Genomic DNA, 24,206 nt, shown 5'->3' with positions numbered 1-24,206 from the left:
CACTTGCCTCCATGGTTCCTAGATAGACTACAAAGGTTCCTAGATGGATGGATGGATGGATGGAAAATAGTCAGAAGAAAGTAAACATAAGAAATATGTATGTACTAAAGTAATTGTACTAAGAGTTATTCTAATAATTCTTTATTTATAACAGTCAATCTTTTTGGATACATTCATATATCTCATATAATTTATTATTTTAATATTATTTTATAATGTACAAGGGGAGTTCAAGTCAAACCAGGACTTTTAATTGTACAGAATAACAGAACACAGTTATTGGCGTGAAAAAACATAATGCCAAACCAGGGCGCCTTTTCGGGGGGAATGTTCATAGAAACGGCTGCAGTTTGCTCTGAGCCACCTCAACCAGGATCGTCATTCCTGGTCTTCTTTAAAATGTCTGCACCATTCAAATGTTTTAATGCTGCTAAGGGTAAGTCTTCTGTAAATATCAATTAATGTTACACCTTTATTCATGAGAAATTACATCACACAAGTCCCGGTTTCACTTGAATGCACCACATATTATTCTTAGGTCCAACAATACAAACATAACCAATGTAATTTGAATGTAAAAGGAATGCATATGCATTAAATAGTGCAATTTATTCATTTTTCATGTTCTCATTTCTATTTCTTACTGCTTATCCTGTAGGTTTTACATGAAGCTTAACCCAGGGAACCCAAGAAGGACACATGCCTACACTTACTTACACAAATCATACAATATAGGCAAGCTAAAAATACTTATTAGCCTGTAACATGACTTTGGTCTGCGGAGGGGAAACAGGACATCCCAGAGGAAACCCACCGAGCACAAAAGAACACCAAGATTCGAGCCCCCAACCTTGGAAGTGTGAGGTGACAGCACTAATTCTCTAAGATGCCATGCCACTAATAGACATTTTGCTTTTAAAGCAAAAATTTTAACAGATAAATTTGATCTGAACAAAACACATTGGTTATCATTAAATTGTTCAATATGTACGGTATGATGTTACTTTATAAAGTTTACAGTACATTGTAATGTTTAGGGCGCTGGAAGGTTCAGGGTTTCACCATCCTGGGTTAAAACGAAACATTACTGGCTTAAGTGTGTGTACTGAAGATAAAAGTGGATACAGTGCCATTTCTAGTGCCCTTACAGTAAAGAGGACATGGTGTAGTGCTCTGTAGGTATTCTCTTACATGCAAGGCAACATGATGAAATGCCCTAGTAGATGCCCTTTCGATAGAGAAAATGAGATGAATAACCCTCTAGGTGTTTCTGCGTGCATGACGATCTGCCCGTTAGGACGTCTCTATAGTAAAAACATTAGTAAGACAAAACACGATTTAGTGCACTCCAGGTGCCCTCTTCTTTTCCTCTGTGTGTAGGAGGTGACCTTTTTATTATTCTGCCACCTCACCCCACCCAGCGCTCGACTGTCAGACAACCTGAGCCCGCACCTGGGGTACGGATTCGGATTTTATGATTTCACATCGCACCCTACACACGATATTACCAGATGAAGTGGAATATGTATTTATCACTCAATATTGTTTCTCTATTGTAGTATTTTTAGAAACTTTATCTTTAGTTTTCTGATCACCAATGTAAAAGTCAATAAAGATCTCAAATGCATGAATGCATAATGTAGTACAGCTCAGTTAACCAACTTAATTGCATTTTAGGCTGGAACGTACTGCTATCGTGCACTCAGAAATCTGCAGGATATGACAGACGTCATCAGATGGTAAACAGAAAATACGAAAGTGACTGTTGCAATACAAATGTTTATTTTTATGATCCTCTTTGGCAAGTTCACCGTGTTGAGGCACGAACAGTGCAAGAAAGTCTTCTATATCTAGTTTTTTTTCTTTTTCCCATAATAATTAGGTTGTATTTATTGTCGAATTCAAGTGTTTCCTGTAAGCTCAGCACATTACCCAAATACACTATTGGATCTTGACTGGATCATACTTGCAGGGCTATCGTTTTAAAAAAGACCTTTTTTTTAAGAACAATTATGACATAACATTCATTAGTTCAGGATTAAGATTTTATAGTTGAAAACACATAAGAAGCAAAATTGCAGCATATGAAAAACAAATTATAATATTCCATTACATTCCACATTAATATAACAAACAAATAGAATACAATCAATTGGTTTGTCATTTTTGGGGAGTTACAATTAAAAGAAGATGAATCAGATGCATACTAAGTATACAGGTAAAACTAGCTTTTATGAATACTGGAATAAAGTGCAAGAAGCTGATGATTTTCGTTTATTATTTGGAGACACTAGAGTCCAAACACATTGCAGGGAGTTCATGATAATAATAATACAAGGCTTTATTACCCAAAGAAAAAAAAAAGTGCATCAGGTAGTCTGTTTGACGGTTGATGCTGTTTAATTTATACAAACTCAAAAATAACACACACACACACACACACACACAAGCACATAGTGTTGTCAGCGGGAAAGCTCTAGAGGGACATGATGGAGAGAGCAGTGTCTCTAAGGCAGGCAGACGATGATTGAGGTGGAAGCGTCTGCTTGTGAAGTAATTGATTAATCTTCTTTAAACCACAGCGCTGCTCGATTCTTAAATCTGATTGGTCAAAAAGAGCTCTGACTAATGCAGCATCGTATCACAGTAACAACTCGCACAAACAACAAAGTCTTTCAGAAACAAAATAACTTGTTTCTGAGATGTTTCATAACATTAAATGTAACTACAAATGGAAAAAATTATAAAGTATGTCATTCTATAATAAACGAAAAACTTGTAATTGGCAGAATGCTGTGGTATGAGAGGAATACAACACTTCAGGATTCCCTTTAATAGGGAAATAATCAACTTCGGGTTGAAAAACGACCCGATTCCCCCCGTCGACGATTATTTTCCATAATCGTGTATTTGTTCCTAACATAACAGCGCCTCTCCTCCATCACCGTACTTCATTCTCTGTCCACGTAAAACTCATGTGCAGGTCCATTTACATCTTATCACTGTGCAAACTTGGTCAGTGCAACTACTCTATACCTAACTTGTATCCTCATATACAAACGCGGGTCATGCATACATACACATGCATACGGCAAATGATACAATTTTCAGGTTCTTTTGTTATAAATAAAAGAGAATTTGATATACACACACTCCCAACATACATAAAAAAAACCACATTACAGTTCATAATTAGACCCTTTCCAGAATCCCGCACATATTGTACGTGTGCTTGATACTATTTTCTGTTTTTTTTGTTTTGTTTTTTTTTGTCCTTCCTTACAGGAATTCTCGTCACAATGTTTTTGTGGTGTTGTTTTTTTTTTTGCTTCAATAGCCAAGGCATTTTTTTTTTTTGCACCAGTAGGTACATGAATGATTAACAGTATGAATTGTAGAGGTAGAGCCCTGTCAATAATTTAGGCAAAATGGACAGAGCAACAGGCAGACCCATGCCACCAAATTCCCCATAGCGCACGTTAGCTTTTTAAAAAAAAAAAAAAAAAAAAAAGGTAAATAATACGAAAAATCTGTCAAATCTCTCCGGTACTTTTTACACAGAAAGGATGACGCTATCAGGGCAGTGCAGGCCATCAGTGGAGTTCTGGGCTCGACAGGTGGGCTGAGGAGGAGGAGGGTGAGGAGAATCGCAGTCCTCTGACGTGAGCTCGGCGATGTCATCCGACTGCGTATCGGACGTCTCCAGGTCGCTCCGGATGCTCTCGGGCTGAGCCAGAGTCACGTCACCGAGCCCCTCTCTGAGCGAGCCTCCTGATGACAGCCCCAGAGACGAGCGGGATAAAACCCTCCCTCGGCGAGAGCTGCAGTCCTGAGGCTCCTCCGCCGCAGCAACGGCCATTGCGCAAGCACGAGGAGCCAGATCCTCCTCGCTGGTTAAGCACAGATGGCTGGGTTTGGTTTCAATGTCCACTTGAATCTCCAGGTTCGTGCCTTCTCTGCAATGCATCACAAATACAGTACGTTATAAATGACATAAACAGACTATTTCTTTGACAGATCTGCAGTTATTGGAAAGACAACAATGGGTCATTTATATTAGTAATATTTAATATTAAATTATTATATATCGGCTATGTTGGGTTAAATAGATTATTGGCATCATTTTTGAGTGGCAAAAGGAATAATACTACCATTTTATATTTTATTTTATTTTTATTTATAAGTCCTTAAAGTAAATGACACCATAGGCTGATGTCAAAAAAAAAAAAAAAATTGCATTCGTCATGACCCCTCTAATTTACTGAAATGAGGTGGGAGATTTAATCTATCATTCTGTTTTCCCGCAAATGTTTTTTAAAGGGGAAGATAAGAGTAAACAGACTAAACACACAATGTCTGAACAAAGTACAAATTAAACAAAAGGACACATGTTTAGTGAAGCTTTTTTTTAGGGCATAAACCCAGTGAAACATTATAAAAGTGTGAAATTATGCCATCAATAAAACCTTGTGTTATAATAAATTGCTCACCATTAACAGTTATATTGGCAAGCTGGTCATATTATATATCAGATTTTAGCTTATGCATTAAATAATAATAATAATAATAATTTTATTACATTCAAAAAGAAAAATGTCGCCATTAAACCTGATAAGTCTGTATGTACATAATACACAAATGGAACTATGATATATATTTCTGAAAAAAACTCGAACATGCTGTATTGAACACGCTTACTGAAAAGCTTTATCTCCATGTCTTATCACTAAACAAATCGAACCCTATCAAGATCTTTCCCTGGCAGCACATTAAATCCAGACTATGCCACAGCAGACTGATGAGCAACGGTGAGACACACATACCTATCTGGTATCGTGTACGAGGAAGTAATGGATCCTGCCATGCCTCGAGTGCTTGCGCAATCACTGGCTGCTCCCAAGCTCCCCGTCTCCCGATGCACACCCTCCTTTCCAATCTCAGTGCCTTGAACCTCCAGCCTGAAACATCAACACAGTTAAGTTACTATAAACGTAATTCACAGCTATGACGGTCCCTCGTGTCAAAGTTCGAATGGAATGTACAGGTAACAATGGCGACAACTTTGTCACACCTGCTGTATTTTCCAGTCCGGGCTCCGAGAGCTCCTCCGGCTAGTGTGTTGAAGGGGGGCAAATCAGCAAGGCCCCCGGGGGCAACCGACAACCCTTCGCTAGGCGAGGTAGTGCTAAGGCCACTGGCTGCTCCCTCTAGGCTGCTCTCACCAAGGCTGGGAGACTTCAGGGCTCGCCATGCATCCGCAACTACATGAGCAAAAACATTAAGAGAAGAGATGTGTTACACATCTAAAAGCTTGAGTGTTAGTGGTAAACAGTATAAGAAAAACTGTACAAGAGGTGTTCAAACCGGGACTTCTGATTGTGCAAAATGACAGAACAGTTTTGAGAGTTAAAAACAACCTTTATGTCTCTATATGATCCCCTGCTACATTAATGCACTTATCGCAGTGTTTCACCAGTGCTTGGACACCATCAAGGTAGAAAGTTTTCTCAGTATCCCAGAGCCATGATCAGATTGCCTGCTTCACATCTGAAACACTGGCGTCCCAGGAACTCCTTCAATGGCCCAAACATGTGAAAATGGCTTTGAGTGAGGTCAGAAATGTATGCGGAATGTGGTAATAACTCCCAGGCGAACTTGTCAAAGATCAGCTGAACTGGAATGACAGCAGTGGGCTCTGATCCATGAATTTTTCGTTATAGTCTCATCACCGTATGGTGCTTGAAGTATAAATGTTAACCAGGTTTTACACTTTCAATTCCAAGAAATTTCCAAAGAAGTCCCAGTTTGACGTGAACGCCCCTCGTATGATTATATGACATATCGCAACAAACCTGTAATGGGCCCATCGTCTTCATCAAAGTCAATCCTGACACCTCGCCCCTTTCCTCTGCTAACTCCACAGCCCCCGCCGCGACACAGCGATATCGGCACCACGCCGTACACGTATGCCAACATGATCGGTACGCCAATACCTAAGAACATGACAAGGGATTTATCACTGAACACATCCTTACTTTTAAGTGTAGAAATAGTTCTTAGGAACAAGCAAAAAATAAATTAATTTGGGAGAAGTATAAAAATGTATTATACAACAATTTAAAAGGTGATGTTTACTATATCCACACTGGGATGTTTCACGGTTTGTATTACTCCATGTGTCTGTGTTTGGTTGCGTAATATTACATTCCCTAGTTGAAAATGTTACTATTACTACAGTAGTGTTAGTGACAATGTCAGTGAATGTAAATGTCAATAAATCAGTTTAAGCAAATAGTCAATACAATTGTCAGTATAATCGCACACTTGCTTAATTGACGCTTCAGTTTTTCATCCCATTCCTTATTCACTGTAAACTTACCAACACTGACAGCTGCAATAACCGGGGCCGTGATGATAGACAAGGCTACGCCGCCAGTAATGGCCAGGTTTCTCCTGTGCTGGGAGTTTTTCTTCCCCTCATAATGAGCGTAGATCTGTGCCAGGAAAATATAAATAGCATGACAATGTGTTTCCCACAGGATATACAATACACAGCGCTTTTCAAATGACATATTCACGTCGATCCAGGAAGGTCTCAAGTGTAAGGATGTAACCTCTTTTTCATAGTTCCTTTTCAACAATCTGACTTGTCATAATAAGAAATGTGTATTTTGTTTAAAGCTCCTGGTGAATTCCTATTAGTTCAGTAATGCGTTTACGCTGCGGTGGGTGTGGTACTTTTCGTACTTGTGGAAAATTCAAGGGAAGTGAGACTTCTTGATTTTTGGCACATGCACATTTTAGGGGAAAACTCTAGGGATTTTTCTTTGTTTCAGAGGAAACAATGAGGATTGCAATAAACAGAAAGTAAAAGCTTGTTTCCAGTAAGTCTTTTGAAACAAACATACGCTCATTAATTCTATTTTAAATTCTAGAATATATATTTGAAACGGTTATTCTATTGGAAGATAGGAAAAAAGCTAAAATTTCTGCCACTATAATAATAAGACAATTTTAAGCATCAAATTATATGAGTAATTATGTCTAAAAATGGCATAATAGAATGTAATATTCTAGAATTTAAAATAGAATTAAGAAGCATATGTTTGTTTCAAATGAATTACTGAAACAAGCTTTTACTTTCTGTTTATTGTAATCCTCATTGTTTTAAACTTAAATCAGATTTTTTTTTTTTTTTTAAAGTTGCGCAATTTAGCTTTGATTACAGCACACAATGTAGTCGCCAGTTCTTGTGTGAAAATGATTCAAAACCACTCATTCACAATTTGAGTCAAACCAAAACTCAATAGATGTAATAGCCTGGTCATTCAAGTACATTCAGGTCTTCATGGCTTCATCTCATTTCCACATAACATTGCCGGGTCTAGATGTGTCCAACTAAACCAGATCACAACACTGCCTCTAGAGGCCTGTACAGTGGCCACTATGCATGATGGGCACGGCAGCACATGAAGGCCACACACCCATCACCCTGGAAAAGGGTCGATCTCAACTCATTAGACCGCATGACCCCTTTTAATTTGCCTAGTTAAAAGTCCAGTCTAACAAGTGGCCACACATCTGCTTTGTCGCCATCCTGTGTGTTTTATCACTGCATTGTGTGTGTATATGGAAATGCTCTTCCTTTCAGAATTAAATATAACTATGGTTTTTGCTGTTGACCTTTTACCCAGAGCAGCTGGTGATCTCCATTCATGATTTTTTCCAACCACATGTCTTCCGCAAATTTGACACCATCCTTTCGAGTTTTGATAATATGTTAAAACGTGCTTTACCTAGTTCCAGTAATTTCAATTCTCCTGTTGCATGATCCAACCCAATATTTTGACCCCTTCTGGTCTGAAAACCATATTTAAAATATATATATATATGTATGTATTTAGGTAAATCTTGCAATATTCTGTATATCTTTACTTGGTATCATTTGTTTGCAGTGTAAGTTACATTCTGTTCAGGGAAACAGTTGATTGCTTAGTAGGAATGTTTCACTAATGTTGGCTAATGTCCCAACAGCTAGTATTACACAGTAATAGCATTACCAGTATAATGTGATACGCCTTAAAAAAAAAAAGCAATCAGGCGATATAAACCACACTGTGAACAAACAAGGAAGTGCACGGCCACATCACTGAGAAGAAATCATTTATTATTCAAACGCACTTCCTCATAAACTCCCTAAATTCCCAGAACTCCTCAATGAAGGAAGTTAGCCGCAGCATTAGCATGATCAGATGAGTATCTTACCTTTCTTCCTACATAAACCGGGATCCCAATGACCATGGCAGGCACAGCAATGCCAGCAATCAGCGTGATGCCAACCGGTGCACCGATCAGTGTGCCAAGCTGCCACAGAATCTTTTTCTTTCGACTCCATGGCTTTTTTCCCCAAAATGTACAACCTGATGGACTGAAAAAGGAAGGGAAAAAAACACACACACACACAGCATGAATTGAGATGCCAGAATGTAGAAAAAAAGGCAAAATATCAGCTACTACTGAGCCGAACTAATGCTCAGAGGTGAGGCGATACCTGAGGTAGTGCAGGTCAGAGATTTCCTTCATGCACAGCCAGCAGAACTCGCAACCACACACAGCGCAGGTCATGTGATTACAGCTTCCATCGTTCATCTTGATGATGTAGGCGCCGCACCGGGGACATGGCTTGATATCATCAGCTGAGTGAGGATTAATGGAGTCAGGTTTAGTATAATCAGTGACACACTGAGGGTCCTGTAACAAATTATGGCGGTGCAACGCAATGCAAATGTCAGCTCGGGATACAGATTTCAAGTATTCGGTAGAGAACTGCAGTGAACTTGACTTACGAAAAAGCTTAAATTTGGGAGTATAAAATTTTCTAAATATAGTACACTTGTTGTATTCCAGACTTTTAATCAAACTCTTAATAATCAATCAGAGGCTCTGTTTTTTGGAGGTCGCACCTCCATAAGCACCCTCCATAGTTACAACGAGCTATGAGTGTTAAGGAGCTATAAATGTATCAAGATTTGTAAACCTCTGCATATCTCATTTCAATACAGCAGTCCATTGTAACATAGGGTTTAACTTGTCAGAATACGGTTAAGAAAACTGCCTGTAATCATATCAATTAGTATCATTCACTGGCAATATGCATCACCATAGAAACAGCACACTGAATAACTCCGAGTCAACACTCTGTATATACTGTCATTATGACGTGCCGTGAACACACTGTTTAACACAGTATGTTATCATGTCTTACGAATATACAGAGAAAGATATAGCGATATATACAGTAAATAAGATTTCTATATATAGATATAAAAGATAGATAAGTATAGATAAGGGACTCACTGGGCCCTTGATCGGCTGTGTAACTCGGCGAGTGGTTGCTGTGTACTCTCAGAGACAGTGCTCTCTGCTGCCGGGCCGAGTCACACGTCTGGTTCGGATGCCAGGCCTGCTTGCAGTGGTAGCAGAACTCGGCCCCACAGCCTTCCCTGCGACATACCAGCCTGGGGCAACTGGCACAGCCTGATGCAATGACGGCAAACCTGGCAGAAGAGACAAGCACACGTCAGGAGAGCCGTTTGAAAAACTACAATATACAAGCATGACCTAAAGCACACATATGGGTAGATGCTACTACAGGCAGGGGAAAGGTAACGGAATGTAAAAAATGCACAGCTGTTATAAATGCAATTATGAACGCATTTACTGTATGCCATTTGATGCGCAAACTTTCAGTTGACTGTGGCTTTAAAGAATGATACATTCAATTCAATTCGATTTGATTTTATTACAAAATCAAAATAAGACAAGAGGAGAAAAAGAAGAAATAATGAAATGGAGAGATTTAAAGAGATAAGGTGGGCCGTCTCTGCTGTGTGTGTGTGTGTGTGTGTGTGTGTGTGTTAATCCAAAATGTCAAACTGGTATATCTCCTTTCATGCTGTAATATCAGCAAACTCGAAAAACAACCCTTTTCACCAGCATGTTGTTACGTGTTGCCAAAAACACAAGATGACTCCATTAAGGAAGAAAAAAAAGATTTCCATGGAAAGCCTACATATAAACAAACTAGCCTGATCAAAGAAAGAAAAAAAAGATTATGCTTTTAAAATGTAACAGGTTCTTACTGGTTCAGTCATAGAAATAGAGCCATTACTGTATACATAGTTCATAGAAATATGCCTTATAGAACACACACATGGTCCAGTAAGGAGGTAATGACCGCTTTAATTAAATCCCTTTCCTCTGTTACCCCTAGCAACGCTGGCTCCGAACTGCATCCCAGTCGCCATGGCAACTGACAGTAAAAACGGAAAGAGAAGCCTCAGATTGGGAAAGATAGTTTCGAGATGAAAGTCATAAACCTTGCAGTCGGCATGGAAACTAACCATTACAACAGCTACCGAAATGCATCTCTCTTTCCCTTAAAGAACAAAAAAAATTATGAAAAAAACTTCCCTTTCTGAAAATTCCCGTCTGTAGGCTGGAGAAGGAGTGGCGCTGACTCAAAAGACAGATGCAGGCATGTCCCCAATATGTAGGTCACCGGCCCACTACTGAGATTGACAAATCTCTTAAATGCCACAATGTCGTGCGCAGTAAACATAAAGTCTACAAATGACACATCAGCTAAATTACGCTTCCCACACAGCACTTGCATCTTATGGTCTCTCTCTCTCTCTCTCTTTCTCTATACATCTCTCTCTCTCTCGCTCCCTCTCTGACCTTTAAGACACCTCCTACACAAGAAATGCCAAAAAACAAGGATACTCCCAGCGTCAAATATTTATAGACTAAATGATGTTAAAGAATTTTCATGCCAACAGTAAATGAAAGCTGGTACAGACAAATAAGATCTCATCATTCAATCTGGCTATAGTTACTAACATATAATATATATTCTTTTTGTATTATAAACCTATCTTGACCCCAGGGAATTCAGACTTATTTGTGGATTTCCTCACTTCTATTGTACATCTAAAAACTTTTCTTATTATCGTCATTGTCTAAACTATTCGAACCCTTATGCACTGTTTGGATAAAAAAAAAAAATCTTTCCATTTTAGCACCAACAAAAACAGCTTTGGATGTCTATACTGTTGTGTATTTGAACTAATAAAACATAATGTTAACATAATGTTAATAAAAAATGTTATTTCCTTACTATCTCCGCTTATTAGCCATTAGAAAAAGGAGACGTATTATACAGTTTGTAATTAATGTTAAAACCGCAGATATCACATTACATTAAGAAGTAAAGAAAAGAACATAGGGGTATTTGTTCGGCCTTTAAAAACATACTGATCAGTGTACTAAAATCAAATAAAATCAGTACTGATTAAATGGACATGTTTGCATAAATGTGGTAAATATGGTTTCTGATTTATAGACTGATATGCGCAACGAAGACATTGACGTCTTGGAATTACACGCTTATTATCTACAATATTTTCATTTCAGTCAATAAATGACTTCATGTTATCTTAATGCATCTGAATACTTCTAAGAAATGTAGGCATATTTTATTCGACTTTATAGACAGTATAAAAAGCTTACCAATCAGTAAACACAACATGAGGTTCAAGTACCCTGACTCACCCGCAGTCTGGAGCCGGACACCAGCGGCAGTCCGGGTCCGAGGCGAGGCACCGCCTTAACAGAAACTCCTCATACTTCTCCAGCAGAGCAGCATCATCCAGGATGAGTGCCACCTGCCTGGGCGCCAACCTCTCGGCACACTCTGGGCAGCTGAGCTGCACCCGGCTCTCTGTGATCTCAATGCGCAGGTACTGGCGCAGGCAGCAAAGGCAAGAGCGATGACTGCAGCCCTGAAGCTCTGCCAACTGCTCCCGTGGCTGGCGCACCAGACACAGCGGGCACTCGAGAAGATCCTGCCCTCCCAAAGAGGCCTGGCTGGCGGATAAAGGCTCGGCCGGTTCGGCGGTGAGAGGGTCCGCGGGGGCGGCGGTAGGAGTGGGAGGCTGGAGGAGCTGCGTCTGCTGCTGGCTGTGCTGTTGTGCTAAAGGTGTTCCTGAATTAGCTTTGCTCCTCCTGGAACCACGTTTGCTGTGGAAGAGGTTGGCGAAGGAGATCCTGCCCTGTTTTTTCCCCGGACCACGACATTTAGGATTGGGAATGCCACTGACAGACGAATGAGGTGATTCAGAGTCTTTTTCTGATCCCATTGCCTAGCAACGATCTGATTTCCTTTAGATTCTTTCTTGAAGACTTTGGATCTAAGGTCTCTGAATACAGACTCTAGTGTCAGGCTTGTTACTGAAAGTGAATGAGTAATTCAGATGGCAATAAAAAAAAAAAGCTGTTTTGTCCCAAATGAGATTTTCGAAGATTCCCGTCAGTGTCGCACCTTCGTTCTGTAGTTATCATGAAACATGAGAAACACAGATTACTCTCAGTGAACAAAGTTGACGCAACGGAAAGAGAAACTAAAAAAAAAAAAATCCCCTCTGTGTCCTACGGGTTTGTTCTCGTAACACTCAACAAGACTGAGTCGCAAACAATCAAATAAATATATAAAAATTACCAATATGACTCCAAAATGTGCTCGGTGTCAAGTGACACTGGGATTTTTGACTTAGGTGTCAGCTTTTAAACAATGCGAAATTAATATGCGCTAGGAATTATGTCCTCCGGCTCAGACCGTCCTCAGCTTAATGTCCTCTGCTGCTTTTCGGTGGAATCACGCGGCTCTGCCGAGCTGCTCGTACTCCTCTCCTTCTCAATCGGCCCGTTCTGTAAGGAAGAGAAATGGCACAGGAAGTTAGCATGAAGAGCCGAGCGCCTGCGAGAAAAGGAGCGTGCTCTGTACACCCCCTCCTCCACACAGACAGACACATACACACACCCACACACCCCTTGTCTCAGCCTAGCTGTTTTCGATTTCACTGTTAACTCTTCCCTCTCAGCAGGAACAAATTTACCACAGGTAGGTCTGAGATGAGAACTGACTCATGTATTCTGAAACAGATCTGCAAACAGTAATGAGGAAAACAAACATCTTTTCACCGACCAGCCATAACATTTAAACTATCATTAAAACAACCCCGGCTTTGGGCTCCCCTTGTGCCACTGGGGCAGCTCTGGGACCCGCAAAGGCCCCTGGGGTGCGCTGTGGTGTATAGCACCAGGACGGGTGTTCGATAGAATTGAGAACTAGGGAGCTTTGTCGGCAGGCTGTGATGCACCTTGTGCCTTTTTATCATGCTTTGCATCAACGTGTCGTGGCGATTTGGGCTGCATCTGCATTTCTGTGGCCTCGGACCGGACATGCTGGCTTAATGGGTGATCCTTGGGTGCCCATGAACCTGTCACTAGTTTACTGTGGTATAGTAGCACTAACATTTATAACAGCTATAAATAAACAGTGACTACCTCACCAACCTCTTCCTTTGTCCCTTGACATAGCTTGTCATTAATAACACCAGAAAAAAAAACTTATAACTAACCATTACAAAGCTCGGTCACTGGAAAAAAAAAAAAAAAAAAAAAAACTTAATTCTTTTGTGTGACCTGTATCACCGCATTGAGTACAAAAATCAATATTGACAATTATATTTTAATTTTTATATATTTGAATTTTAGGTAGTAATATACTGCAGTTCCTTTGTAATCCTGCAGGTGGTGTGCTTTAAGCTGTTCACACATTGGCAGTCAGGACAGTTTTCTGTGGTTGGTTAGAACTGTAAAAAATCTAACAAAATTAAAACTATATCGAATTACGGTATTTATAATAACCTTACTCGTGATACTTACAAAATCGCAACAGAAATCGTATCGCCACCTACTGTAGGTTTCGTAATAAGACCGTATTTGCTGATCCCTGTTGATACTCGTACAAAAAAATAGGAGTCACCAGGGACCACCTGATACCCCTAATCTCTTAATTGGTTTATTCATTGATCGCAGTACTGTATGTGGAACCTCATCCATACAAGCCCTGTCAATGAGCTGTTCCTATGGAAACAGTGATTTATTAAAATTTAAATAAATGAGTTATTTGTCTGACAGTCGACACTCCCGTCAGAGCTTCTGACTAATCAGATTTGAGAATTCGACAGCTCTATGCTTTAAACAGTTATTAATGCTTTTTTATCAATCAGCTTAAACATCTGTATAACCATACCTTATATTCATCAGAATAACACTTATAATAAAATAAAACAGCAGTTTCCAATAAACCATTCATCAAAAAAAAAAAGACCCCCCCCCCCTCCAAACCCAAACACACAATTTTGTTTTTCACGGTTTCTAATTGTCCTCCTTTTTCTTTAGTCCTTTGTTCATTTATCTCCCAGTTGTTTCTTATCTCACTCTCACTGACACCTTCTGGCTTTCGCTTAAATGCACAAGCACACAGTCTCCAGCTTCGTCTTTCTCTCTCTCCACTTCACACTGTGCTACTAGTGCGGTTGCTATGGCAATCCTCACTACCAGCACCACAAACACGGACCCTTGCAGTGACTATGCCACTTATGAATGCATGCACAAACACACACAAACACACGCACACACTACGTATATATAACTACTACATTAGCCATCCTGTATATACAAAATAAGAATTTTAGACGGTGGCTTCCGATTATAAATATATGTATAAGGTACAGCACTTAAACCCACCAGGTACACACCCACACACACACACACAGCCCATTTAATGTCCTGATTTCCTGTGTTAACCCCCGGCCGACTGCCCTTTCAGTGCAAATTTGTTTTTACAGTAACAGAAGTGAAAGAGGGAGGAGGGGTAGCAATACCATACTTAGAGCAACAGCTCGAATCCAAACTCTTATCTTTCACCATAATCACTGATAACGTGTAAGGACATGTGCTGTACACCCGAGACAGTTCTCGTTTTAGAGTTAAGGTGAATTTATGAATTTGCATGTTTTACTTCAAAAAAAAAAAAAAAAGAAGAAAAAAAGCTGAAACTATTATTTTATTCCCACCAGATGCAGGACTAGTGGACAGATGAGAGGGCTGGAAGAGGTTCTGCTACTAATTCCTGTTTTCAGATCTTAATGGAAAATGAGACTTACAACAGAATTAGGTCATGCTGACTTCAGTGTTAATGCCAACAGGAATTTATTGACCTCAAATCTTTGCCCACGACCGCAAACATCTGCAATGACCTTTAAAACATATGCTCTAGATCCTAATAATAATCCTATTGTTTAATATAGCACTTCGAGATAACCTGGCCCAGGTCATTTACACCCACTGAGTGTAACTCATGGTGCTTTCCATAATGCATGCTAAGAAAAAAAAATTATATATATATATATATATATATATATATATATATATATATATATATATATATATATATATATATACATATACACACACACACGCACACACACACACACACGCACACACGCACGTGTATAGATAGATAGATAGATAGATTCTGCTGATGGTCTTAAAAAGATCATGACCTTCCCTTTCTCACATCAGTCTTTCTTCAGAAGCAGCCGTCTCTGCTGCTAACTTGATTACAAATAATAACCATCTGTACTGTCTGAGGTTTGGTTCATGTGGAGAGTGTGGGTGGACAAGCAAGAGTTCGCTAGAAAAATGTGTCACCTTTCCACACAAGAGATCAAGCTTTTGTACTGTGTTAATGTTTATTAAACCATGGAGCAACAACAAAGCCTACCTGTACCCCAATTTAAATTTTTTTATAAAATTATTGTACACGTGCGCAATCTCAAACAAAAGCCCAGGCCACGTTTATGAAACAAATTTTTTAATTTTTTAAATTTTTTTATGGATCATCTTTGTATCCCAAAAGATAATCAGGTCTTAAGGTTTGCAGATTCGAGGCGCAAAAACATCTTCAGATGTGCAGGCAGCATGCAAATCATCCTCCTACATTCAAACCCTTGTTCCTCATTGCAAACCCAAACATTAATCATGCATTCCGAGCATCATGCTGAATCAGCCACTCCCTTTGCTACTGGAATTTTAAAGGAAGTGAGCCCAAGTCTAGTTTCATATGTAATGAACTGGAAGACTTTTCAAATCTGGATCCACTGAACCTAGACAGCGGATTCTGGCTTCCTCTTACTGCTAATGATTGAGGTACAAATGCTGACCTAGTGAATCAAACTTCTCAAGTAGTACTCAAAAATAAATAAATAAATAAATATACCCAATTAGATCATGAATTGACAACCATCATGGACTCTTAGAAACCATATCCAAAACATGTATCGTATTTGGATAGAGTCTGTGGCACTTTTCATAAATGGTAACATCATGTGCCAGTGCAAAACAGAATTTCAAATCCAAATCAATAATCTTTATTGGTTGCATGTTCAAGTGTAATTGTTGGCAATAATCAGTAATGTGACTTTTATTTACCTGGACTAAATATAGCCGCTAGGGTCATGTGGCTTTGTTATTTGTCCATCATAATTAAAGTGGTGAAAAATCTGCCTATTTAGACAAGCCGGGATATAATTGGCTAATACCATCTACACGATTACAGTTCAGGTGATCTGCTTAGTGTTGCGCATTACAGTTTGGCCGATTAGACGTTTACACTCCCCACCCTCGTTTTTGGGTGGAAAGCAGTTTCCAACTAAATAAGATCCATTAAGGCTATAATTAACTGTGGTTATATCAAACCAAAAACATAAGCCAAAATCAACAGAAAGATCAAATAAAGAGAGAGAGAGAGAGAGAGAGATTTTTCCACCACGCTTTTTGTCTCCAAACCTAATCAGAAGAAACGAGTAAGACATCTGCCAGCGTTAATAAGGTATACTGAATGTCAGGGACGATGAAAAAAAAGACAAAAAAAGAAAAAGAAATTGCCAAGTAATCAGGCAGCTCTAACCGTTATGGCAGAAAGAACTTGCTTGTCAAATTTTCCATCTGAGCTGCTGAGAAAATCCAGGAAGTTGGAGGCAGGCACGTTCTGAGAGAATATTTATATCACATTCGAAAAAAATTGGGAGAAACTGGCACTATACAGCGGCATCTTTCACAGCTTCTCTGGCACAGGCAGTTTTGAATACCCAGACAATTTCACGTCATTTAGATAACAGCTAATTTTAGCAACATTCCGTTATGAAGTTCTGAAGAAACTTGGCAAAACAAGCAGCTCTAAAGAGGGTTTAAAAAAAACAAAAAACACCACTGATAGGCATCAGGAAGCGAATGAATGCAAACCAATGTTCAGGCCACGTTATACAGTGTAATATATGCGATAGTACGCCGGCATATCTGTGCTGTATCAATGTTTTGAATATGCAGTAGTTGAAGAGGATTGGCAGCTAATGATGGAGATTTCAGCGCCTTTATCTATCAATCGCAGACAGAAAAAAGGCGTGGTATTTAATTTAAGTTAAATGGACTTTTTTTTCTTAATAAGCTAATAAGGCTAAATTTTATTTATATAGAGTATATACAACTATATATCACGGAGGAATGAGAATTAATCATGAGACTCATTTTTTTCCCCTCTTGGCCTAATTTATTCCCTTAAATACGCTGCCCTAAGCGATAAATCCCAACCTACCCCCACTGACCAGCGCGGAAGCCCTTGTGACAATGCAAATATCCACACACTTAAGTCTACACCCTGTATCCTGACTAACCTCTGTCAGTCTTTAGGATGATAAGAGCGTCTCCTTCTTCAGGTCTCAGCATTTCCAGCCTGTGCAGCCTCTGAAAGAGCATCTCAGCACTTTAGCCTCATCAGCTGGGACCCTGCCGCAGTGCCACGCTATCCATCAGGGATATCCACGCTATCCACTAACAGGGCTCCGTCTCAGGCCCTCTCCGTCTCCTTCAGTCATCCACGCATACGCATACGCATACACACACTCGGGTTACGTGATCGGCTTTGTGCGAGGCGAGCGTCCGAATCAGCCTGCTGTTACATAATACTCTGAGTCGCATTTGCAGCTAAGCAGGTATTTGTGCTCAGTGTCACACACAGGTTCGAACCTGCTCTCAGGACCGCTTTCATGGTTATAAAAACAAGAGAAGGCTTGTTATGACTGGATTAGTGTCTCACCTATACTGTATAAATGCATTCCTGTTAAAGCATTAGTTTGAAGACTTGACAGTAGGCTGCGAGATAATGTAACTTAAGCTTATTGGACACATATATTATCAGTGCGCCATGACGTCTAGAGCAGGATGGTGTATTACATTTTCGAATGTAGTTACAAAAAAGTGGGTTCATCTCTGCTTTCGGACAGAGACTGGAAGCCTCAGCAACAGATGGCCTAATGAACTAATTTGATCAATTCTGTGCGCTTAGTGAAGAGAGGCTAAATGACTCTCTCTTTCTCTCTCTCTCTCTCTCTCTCTGTGTGTTTGTGGTGTCAATCACATTTGTACAAAACCAAAGAAACCAAATTTTTTTTAAGCCATGGCCAGCACTCAATCATAAAATGTATGTACAGTATGTTTAAGATCAGATACACATTACACACATAACCTCATAGTCACTCTTAAAATAAGGCCACTTTATTTATGAATAATCCCTAACCAGCTGTCTATCAATAACCATTAAAAGGGAGCAGAGTACAAGCTGTACTCTCAGTCACAAGAATGGAAGTGTCCGACGTCGCATTAAAGGTGCAACAGTCGTTTTCTTTTGCATTTCTGATTAGCACAAATACCCTGCAGATTATTATAATCATTATTAAAAAATATGTATAGTTTAAGCAATGGAATCAAACACAGGCATATTACATGAGCTGAGGACACCAAGCCCGTAATAAATCTGAGACAAAGCCGGGTCAGATTGCTTTGTCTGTGTTTACATGGCTCTGCTGTCAGTCTTTTTATAGGCACTCCCCAGCACCCCTTCACCCCACCCCCATCTCAGTCTGTCCACAAACGACCCCGGCACAGCCGCATACGATACCGTGCAAGAGTCTTGAGCCACTCTTCATTTCCTCATATTACAGAAAATTACATTACAGTATGTGGATTAAATTGAAGAAATGGAAAAGAATATTTTATTGTGACAGTACCTAAAGATTTCCTGAAATTGGTTGTTTATGCAACAACCTCAGCAGCAACCTCATTTCCCCTCTCGTCTGTTTCAATCACTCAGAATTTAGCATCACCAGTATACTATTCATTGGCCTGATCATCTGTCATCATCTGCACCTGATTCTCACTGGTTCATGCCTTCATTGTAATGGATTTCTTTTTATGCTACAATGATGTGGCTTAATAAACAAAAAACATTCCTCTGAAACTGGTCAGGTACAGGGACTGGACTGAAAATGATTAAAAACTTACCCAAAAAAATTATTCTGGAAGCCCTGAGAACTATTCCTAAAGAATGCATTAAAATTAAAGGAAAGTCTGGCTTTTTGGAAGTGAAATATGAAGAAAGGAGGCGGGATCAAAACTTCTAAGCAATTTATAATATAATATAATATAATATAATATAATATAATATAATATAATATAATAGCACCCTTTGTGCTATGATTCATTAAAACATGGACACCACGAGACCTCTGGTATCTGGCAACAAGACCAGTTGTAAATTGCATGTTGTAAGGTGTGATATAGGGCCTCCATGGATCCGGTCTTGTTTGGCCAGCACATCCCACAAACACTCCACCAGATTGAGATCTGAGGAATTCAGAGGCCAAGTCAACACTTTGAACTCTGTCATGTTCCTTAGACCATTGCTGAATCATTTTTGCAGCGTGTCAGGGCACATCATCCCGCTGAAAGAGGCCATTAGCTAAAATATTAGCCTAAATACCGATGCAATGGGGGGTGGGAGGGGTATGTGTACAACAATCTTTAGGCTGCTGGAACATGTCAAAGTAACATCCACATGAGGGACAGGACCCAAGGAATCAGAACATTTCCTGAAACATAACATGGCTTGTCTTTTTCCACACAGTGCATCCTGGCGCCATGTCTTTCTTAACCAATGATACACACATCAGGCCACCTTTTACCACTCCTCCATAGTCTAGATCTAATGCTCTGACCTGATATTGTGCCTGTTTAGACAGTGGACGGAGTCAGCACATCATCACGATTTGGCCCTTGTTAAAGTCAATCATACGCCATTTTCCCAACATCAACATCAAGAACTGTTTGTTCACTTGATCCCTAATATATCCCATCCCCTAACAGGTGCCATTGTAATAAGATAATCACTATTCATGTCACCTCTCAGTTGTTTTAATGATATGGCTAATTGTTGTTAATCCAAATAACAATGTACTATAAGGCTATAGCCTTAATAGATATGGCTACCTTATCTTGGCTTTGTGTACAAGCTAGTATATCTGATCCGAGCGCTCGGCACCATATACTGTATGTACAGTAGTTTAGCACATTTTTATGATTAGCTATCAATTTAAGTTTTTTTTTTAAACCTCTAGCTGCGAAGCAATTCCAATAGTTAACAAGTAATCAGCTAACGGTTATGTTACAAAAATACATCAATAACATACCTCATAAAAATATTATATTGAGCATCCTGGGATGATTAAATGAGTACTTTATACTTTGATCCAGGAAATGGCTGTGACATAAAATTTAAATTTTAGCCCGTATCTACTAGCTCCAGTTACCTGCATTACTACAGTATTGTCCTTTACCATACTGTATATAAATCACATTACGGAATGTCTTTACTTTATTTACATGACTTCATACATTTATTGACGTCATGTTTACCAATAAAAAGCAGGTACAGAAGAATTCTGAATACACTAGATAAGATATAAGAGGTACACCGCCGGTACTAAAGCCACCTGAGAGGAAGCGTGGTGTAACTGTGGAAAGGGTCAAAGCAATGGCTCTGAAAGGTTGACTAAAAGTAGCTCTGTGCCATTGTGCATTACTGATCATGAGAACATTTGTGGCCTTATTGATTTTAGACCGCTTCCAACATGGGCTTTTCACTCATTTTCCATTCACGTAAAATACAGTTGGAACAAAATGAAGTGTGGTATGCAAGCCATAAAAGTCATTTTTCATTGGAAGCGAGCTAAAAGCATTGCAGACAATGGTGTGCTTATATGTCAAAGTTAAAAAACACATGTACTAAAACAAAATGTCTGGATTGTTGTTTTGGAGACACAGAAAACCTTGCTTTGTCGTTCTTAAACAGTAACGACGCACAGCTCAGTGTTTGATCAGTTTGACATCTCTGTTACATTTTTTGTATTCGGCTGTAGGTGAAAGTGAAGAGCTGCAGATACACACTACTAATCGCAGCAAGAGGCAAAATAATCCCAGGTTCAAATGTACTAGTGTCCTGTTCTTTATCAGACCAGAACATAAAGACAAACTGTTTACTTTAGTTTTCTGCTACAAAAAAAACAACTTATTATACCTACATTAACGTGGACTGAATGTTACTGAAACTTAAAACCAAAGCAGAAACACTCTCATTATTATAATTATTATTATTATAATAATCTTGAGTAATTGTGTTTCCCGTTTTAAAATCGTAGTGGATCCGGAATCCATCCCAAGAACACCAGATGTGATCTGGGAATACACCCTGGATGGAATGCCAGTACATCGTATGGCACCATGCACACCTTTATTTTCTCTTCATGTCTGCATGGCTCTCCTCTGGGTTCTCTGGTTTCCTCCTACTGTCCAAAACATGCCAGTTACACCAAATTGCCACCAGGTGTGAACAAGTCAAGGTTTTATTTGTTGTTAGTCTTTCAGCTGCTCCCGACAAGACTGAAAGACCAAAGCTTTACCACAGCGGGTCACCTGATCCGCACACAACTTGGAACTGGTTTTACACCGCATGCCCTTCCTAATGCATTTCTCCCATTTTATCCGGGCTTGGGACCGGGACTGCATCCAGTGGCTGGGTTTGGGACACTAAATTGGGAATTGAACCTGGGCCTTCTGTAAGCCACCATAAGATTGGCCACCAATGCCCCTATAAGGTTTTATTAGATTTTTTTATTAAAAAAAAAAATTACATATCCCAGTTAGGAAGCTGGGGTCAGAGCACAGAGTCAGCCAACTTACAGTGCACCTGGAGCAGATAAGGTTAAGGCCCTTGCTCAAGGGCTCAACAGTGGCAACTTGGCAGTGCTGGGGCTCAAACCTCCAACCTTCCGATCAGTAACCCAGTAACCCACAGCCTTAACCGATTGAGCCACCATAAGAGGCAAAGCACCGTTTTGCTCTATGGTGCTTTGAAACTCATTTTAAAACTGCTCAGGGATCAGACAGAACCTGATAATCCCAAGGGTACGAAGTGTTTTGTGAGTGGCCAAGCGTCCCATCAAGGATGTGCTCGATTAATCCTTGCAACCAACAATCCTGGCATACTCTCTGGATCCTCACTGACATCGACCAGAATAAAGATTAATTAATGAATAAACAAAATTTTAACAAATCTACTTATTAGAAAGCCGGAAAATAATCAGGGATGATCCACCAGATCGCTCTGTGTTTGGGAAGCTGCCCAGGCCAATGTGGATTTTTTTTTTCAGGAGGGAGTTAAGAACCAAAAATGAACTCCGTATATCCTGCAGACAACAATAAAACGTGAACAAAACACTTTCAAGTGTACACAAACAGGATTTTCCGCCACTGCTCGCCAGCTATGCATGTCATTATACAGTGGAACAACTGACTTTCCACTGAATTTTGCCTGAAATGGGAGAGTAGCCAAGCCACACTGACTGGAAGGGAAAAAAATGTCACGGGACTAGGATTGAAATATTAGTAAATTGGAATGGTAAAGCAAATGTGAACATGAACAAATCAGAGAATGTCAAACCCACCTACACCCAACATCTAAAACATTGCGGTCGAAGAAATATAAGGACTTGTGATGTAAAGGCCTTTTTTTTTTTAAAGAACATTAAAAGATGATAAACCTGTTGTGTGAAAGGGTGAAGAGTAGGAGGGTTGTTTTAGTCCATACTGTCCTCATTAACTGGTTCACACATGGGTTCAATAGATCATTTATCCTAATATATATATATATATATATATATATATATATATATATATATATATATATATATACCATAATTAATAAATATAACGTCACCATCTAAAGGAACACAGCGATCACAAAGACACGTACCTGAAACCGGATCAGTGTTGGTGTAATGGGAACAGGGCGTTACACTGGGAACCGCCGTGAACACTGTTTATTCACACACTCCTCCGTGGAAGCCTTTTCTTCAGCACAGACATTAAACCCCAACACACGCACACACACACACACACACACAGTTGCTCAGTCTCCGGTATGAACTGATTACTTTCTCACCCTGGTCCTCTAGATGTATCCACACTATACAACACCGCGACGCCGATCAAACCCACAGCTCGTTTCTCTTTTCCATTTACGTCATTGAGGAAAGCCCCTGCTTGCAAGTCGCGAGCTGCTGGAAACGCCGCCCCCAATACGTCACAGCGCTGCCTCGCGATTGGTCAGAGCGCCGAAACCGGAAGCGGTTTAAACACTCAAGTCGAAACAGAAATGTAACGGGTAAGTTTTACACTCATGAAATCAACGTAGTTTCCAGGTGAAATCCTAGACTTACTGGTTTATTTACTATTTTTAACATACAACATTACCACAAGGTGGAAAAAAAGCACAGACATTTATCAGAACTCAAATTTTTGACAATACAATGGGATGACTTGATGACGTATTCGGTTTATATTATACCTCAATCACTATATACTATAATAATACTGTATATTAATTTTAATGGCTCAATGTTTAAACAATGATTAAAATATATAGTTATTTATATTCAATTAGGGATCACATATATTAATTATACATAATTATCAATATAGTGAAAACCCCTTTTTCCACTGTATAGTGTATATACATATACAGTGTATATATATATATACATATACAGTGTATATATATATATATATATATATATAGAGAGAGAGAGAGACTGTATATGTATTGGAATAAGTAAAACACAAAAGAACAAAATAGGGTTAAAATACTTATTTAAAAAAAAGCATTTTATAAAAAACGTGACTGGGGTTATTATATTTGAAAGAGACACAAAGACTTTTAACAGATTTTGCAATAAGATGTTAAATGGCAAACGCACTCTTTGTAACCCAATGAGTTCACATTTTATAACATTAATAAAAATGTTATTTCGTTCATATGTTTACAGTAAAAAAAAAAAAAAAAAAAA

General features: G+C 39.3%; 1 protein-coding gene across 3 annotated transcripts; it reads right to left on the bottom strand.

Moving 5' to 3' along the window:
• Positions 1–2,323: 2,323 nt before the first annotated feature.
• rnf19b (ring finger protein 19B) lies at positions 2,324–23,367 on the bottom strand. Of its 3 annotated transcripts, XM_053492415.1 has the most exons (11): positions 23,114–23,367; positions 12,560–12,768; positions 11,614–12,389; positions 9,358–9,557; positions 8,552–8,696; positions 8,266–8,428; positions 6,380–6,494; positions 5,853–5,993; positions 5,072–5,261; positions 4,824–4,958; positions 2,324–3,956 (listed from the first exon to the last, which is right to left on the bottom strand). In XM_053492415.1, the coding sequence occupies exons 3-11, from the start codon at positions 12,198–12,200 to the stop codon at positions 3,554–3,556; spliced, it is 2,079 nt and encodes a 692-aa protein (XP_053348390.1). In that variant the 5' UTR covers positions 12,201–12,389; positions 12,560–12,768; positions 23,114–23,367; the 3' UTR covers positions 2,324–3,553. The 3 variants fall into 3 exon arrangements, with proteins under 3 accessions (XP_053348390.1, XP_053348389.1, XP_053348392.1); XM_053492414.1 differs by having other exon boundaries at positions 11,614–12,768; XM_053492417.1 differs by lacking the exon at positions 23,114–23,367 and adding an exon at positions 17,643–17,763 and having other exon boundaries at positions 11,614–12,768.
• Between the last annotated feature and the right edge of the window lie 839 nt (positions 23,368–24,206).

The sequence above is a fragment of the Clarias gariepinus genome, chromosome 3, assembly GCF_024256425.1.
Source record: "Clarias gariepinus isolate MV-2021 ecotype Netherlands chromosome 3, CGAR_prim_01v2, whole genome shotgun sequence".
Classification (NCBI taxonomy): Eukaryota; Metazoa; Chordata; class Actinopteri; order Siluriformes; family Clariidae; genus Clarias; species Clarias gariepinus.
This window is presented reverse-complemented; position numbering and strand designations above follow the sequence as displayed.

Excerpts from the sequence above, each read along its gene's own strand:
- rnf19b (XM_053492414.1), bottom strand. The coding sequence starts at position 12,200 with ATGGGATCAGAAAAAGACTCTGAATCACCTCATTCGTCTGTCAGTGGC. Across the intron at positions 8,697-9,357 it reads CACAGCCGATCAAGGGCCCA|CTGATGATATCAAGCCATGT; the intron begins GTGAGTCCCTTA and ends ATCCTCACTCAG. Across the intron at positions 3,957-4,823 it reads TCGTACACGATACCAGATAG|AGAAGGCACGAACCTGGAGA; the intron begins GTATGTGTGTCT and ends GATGCATTGCAG.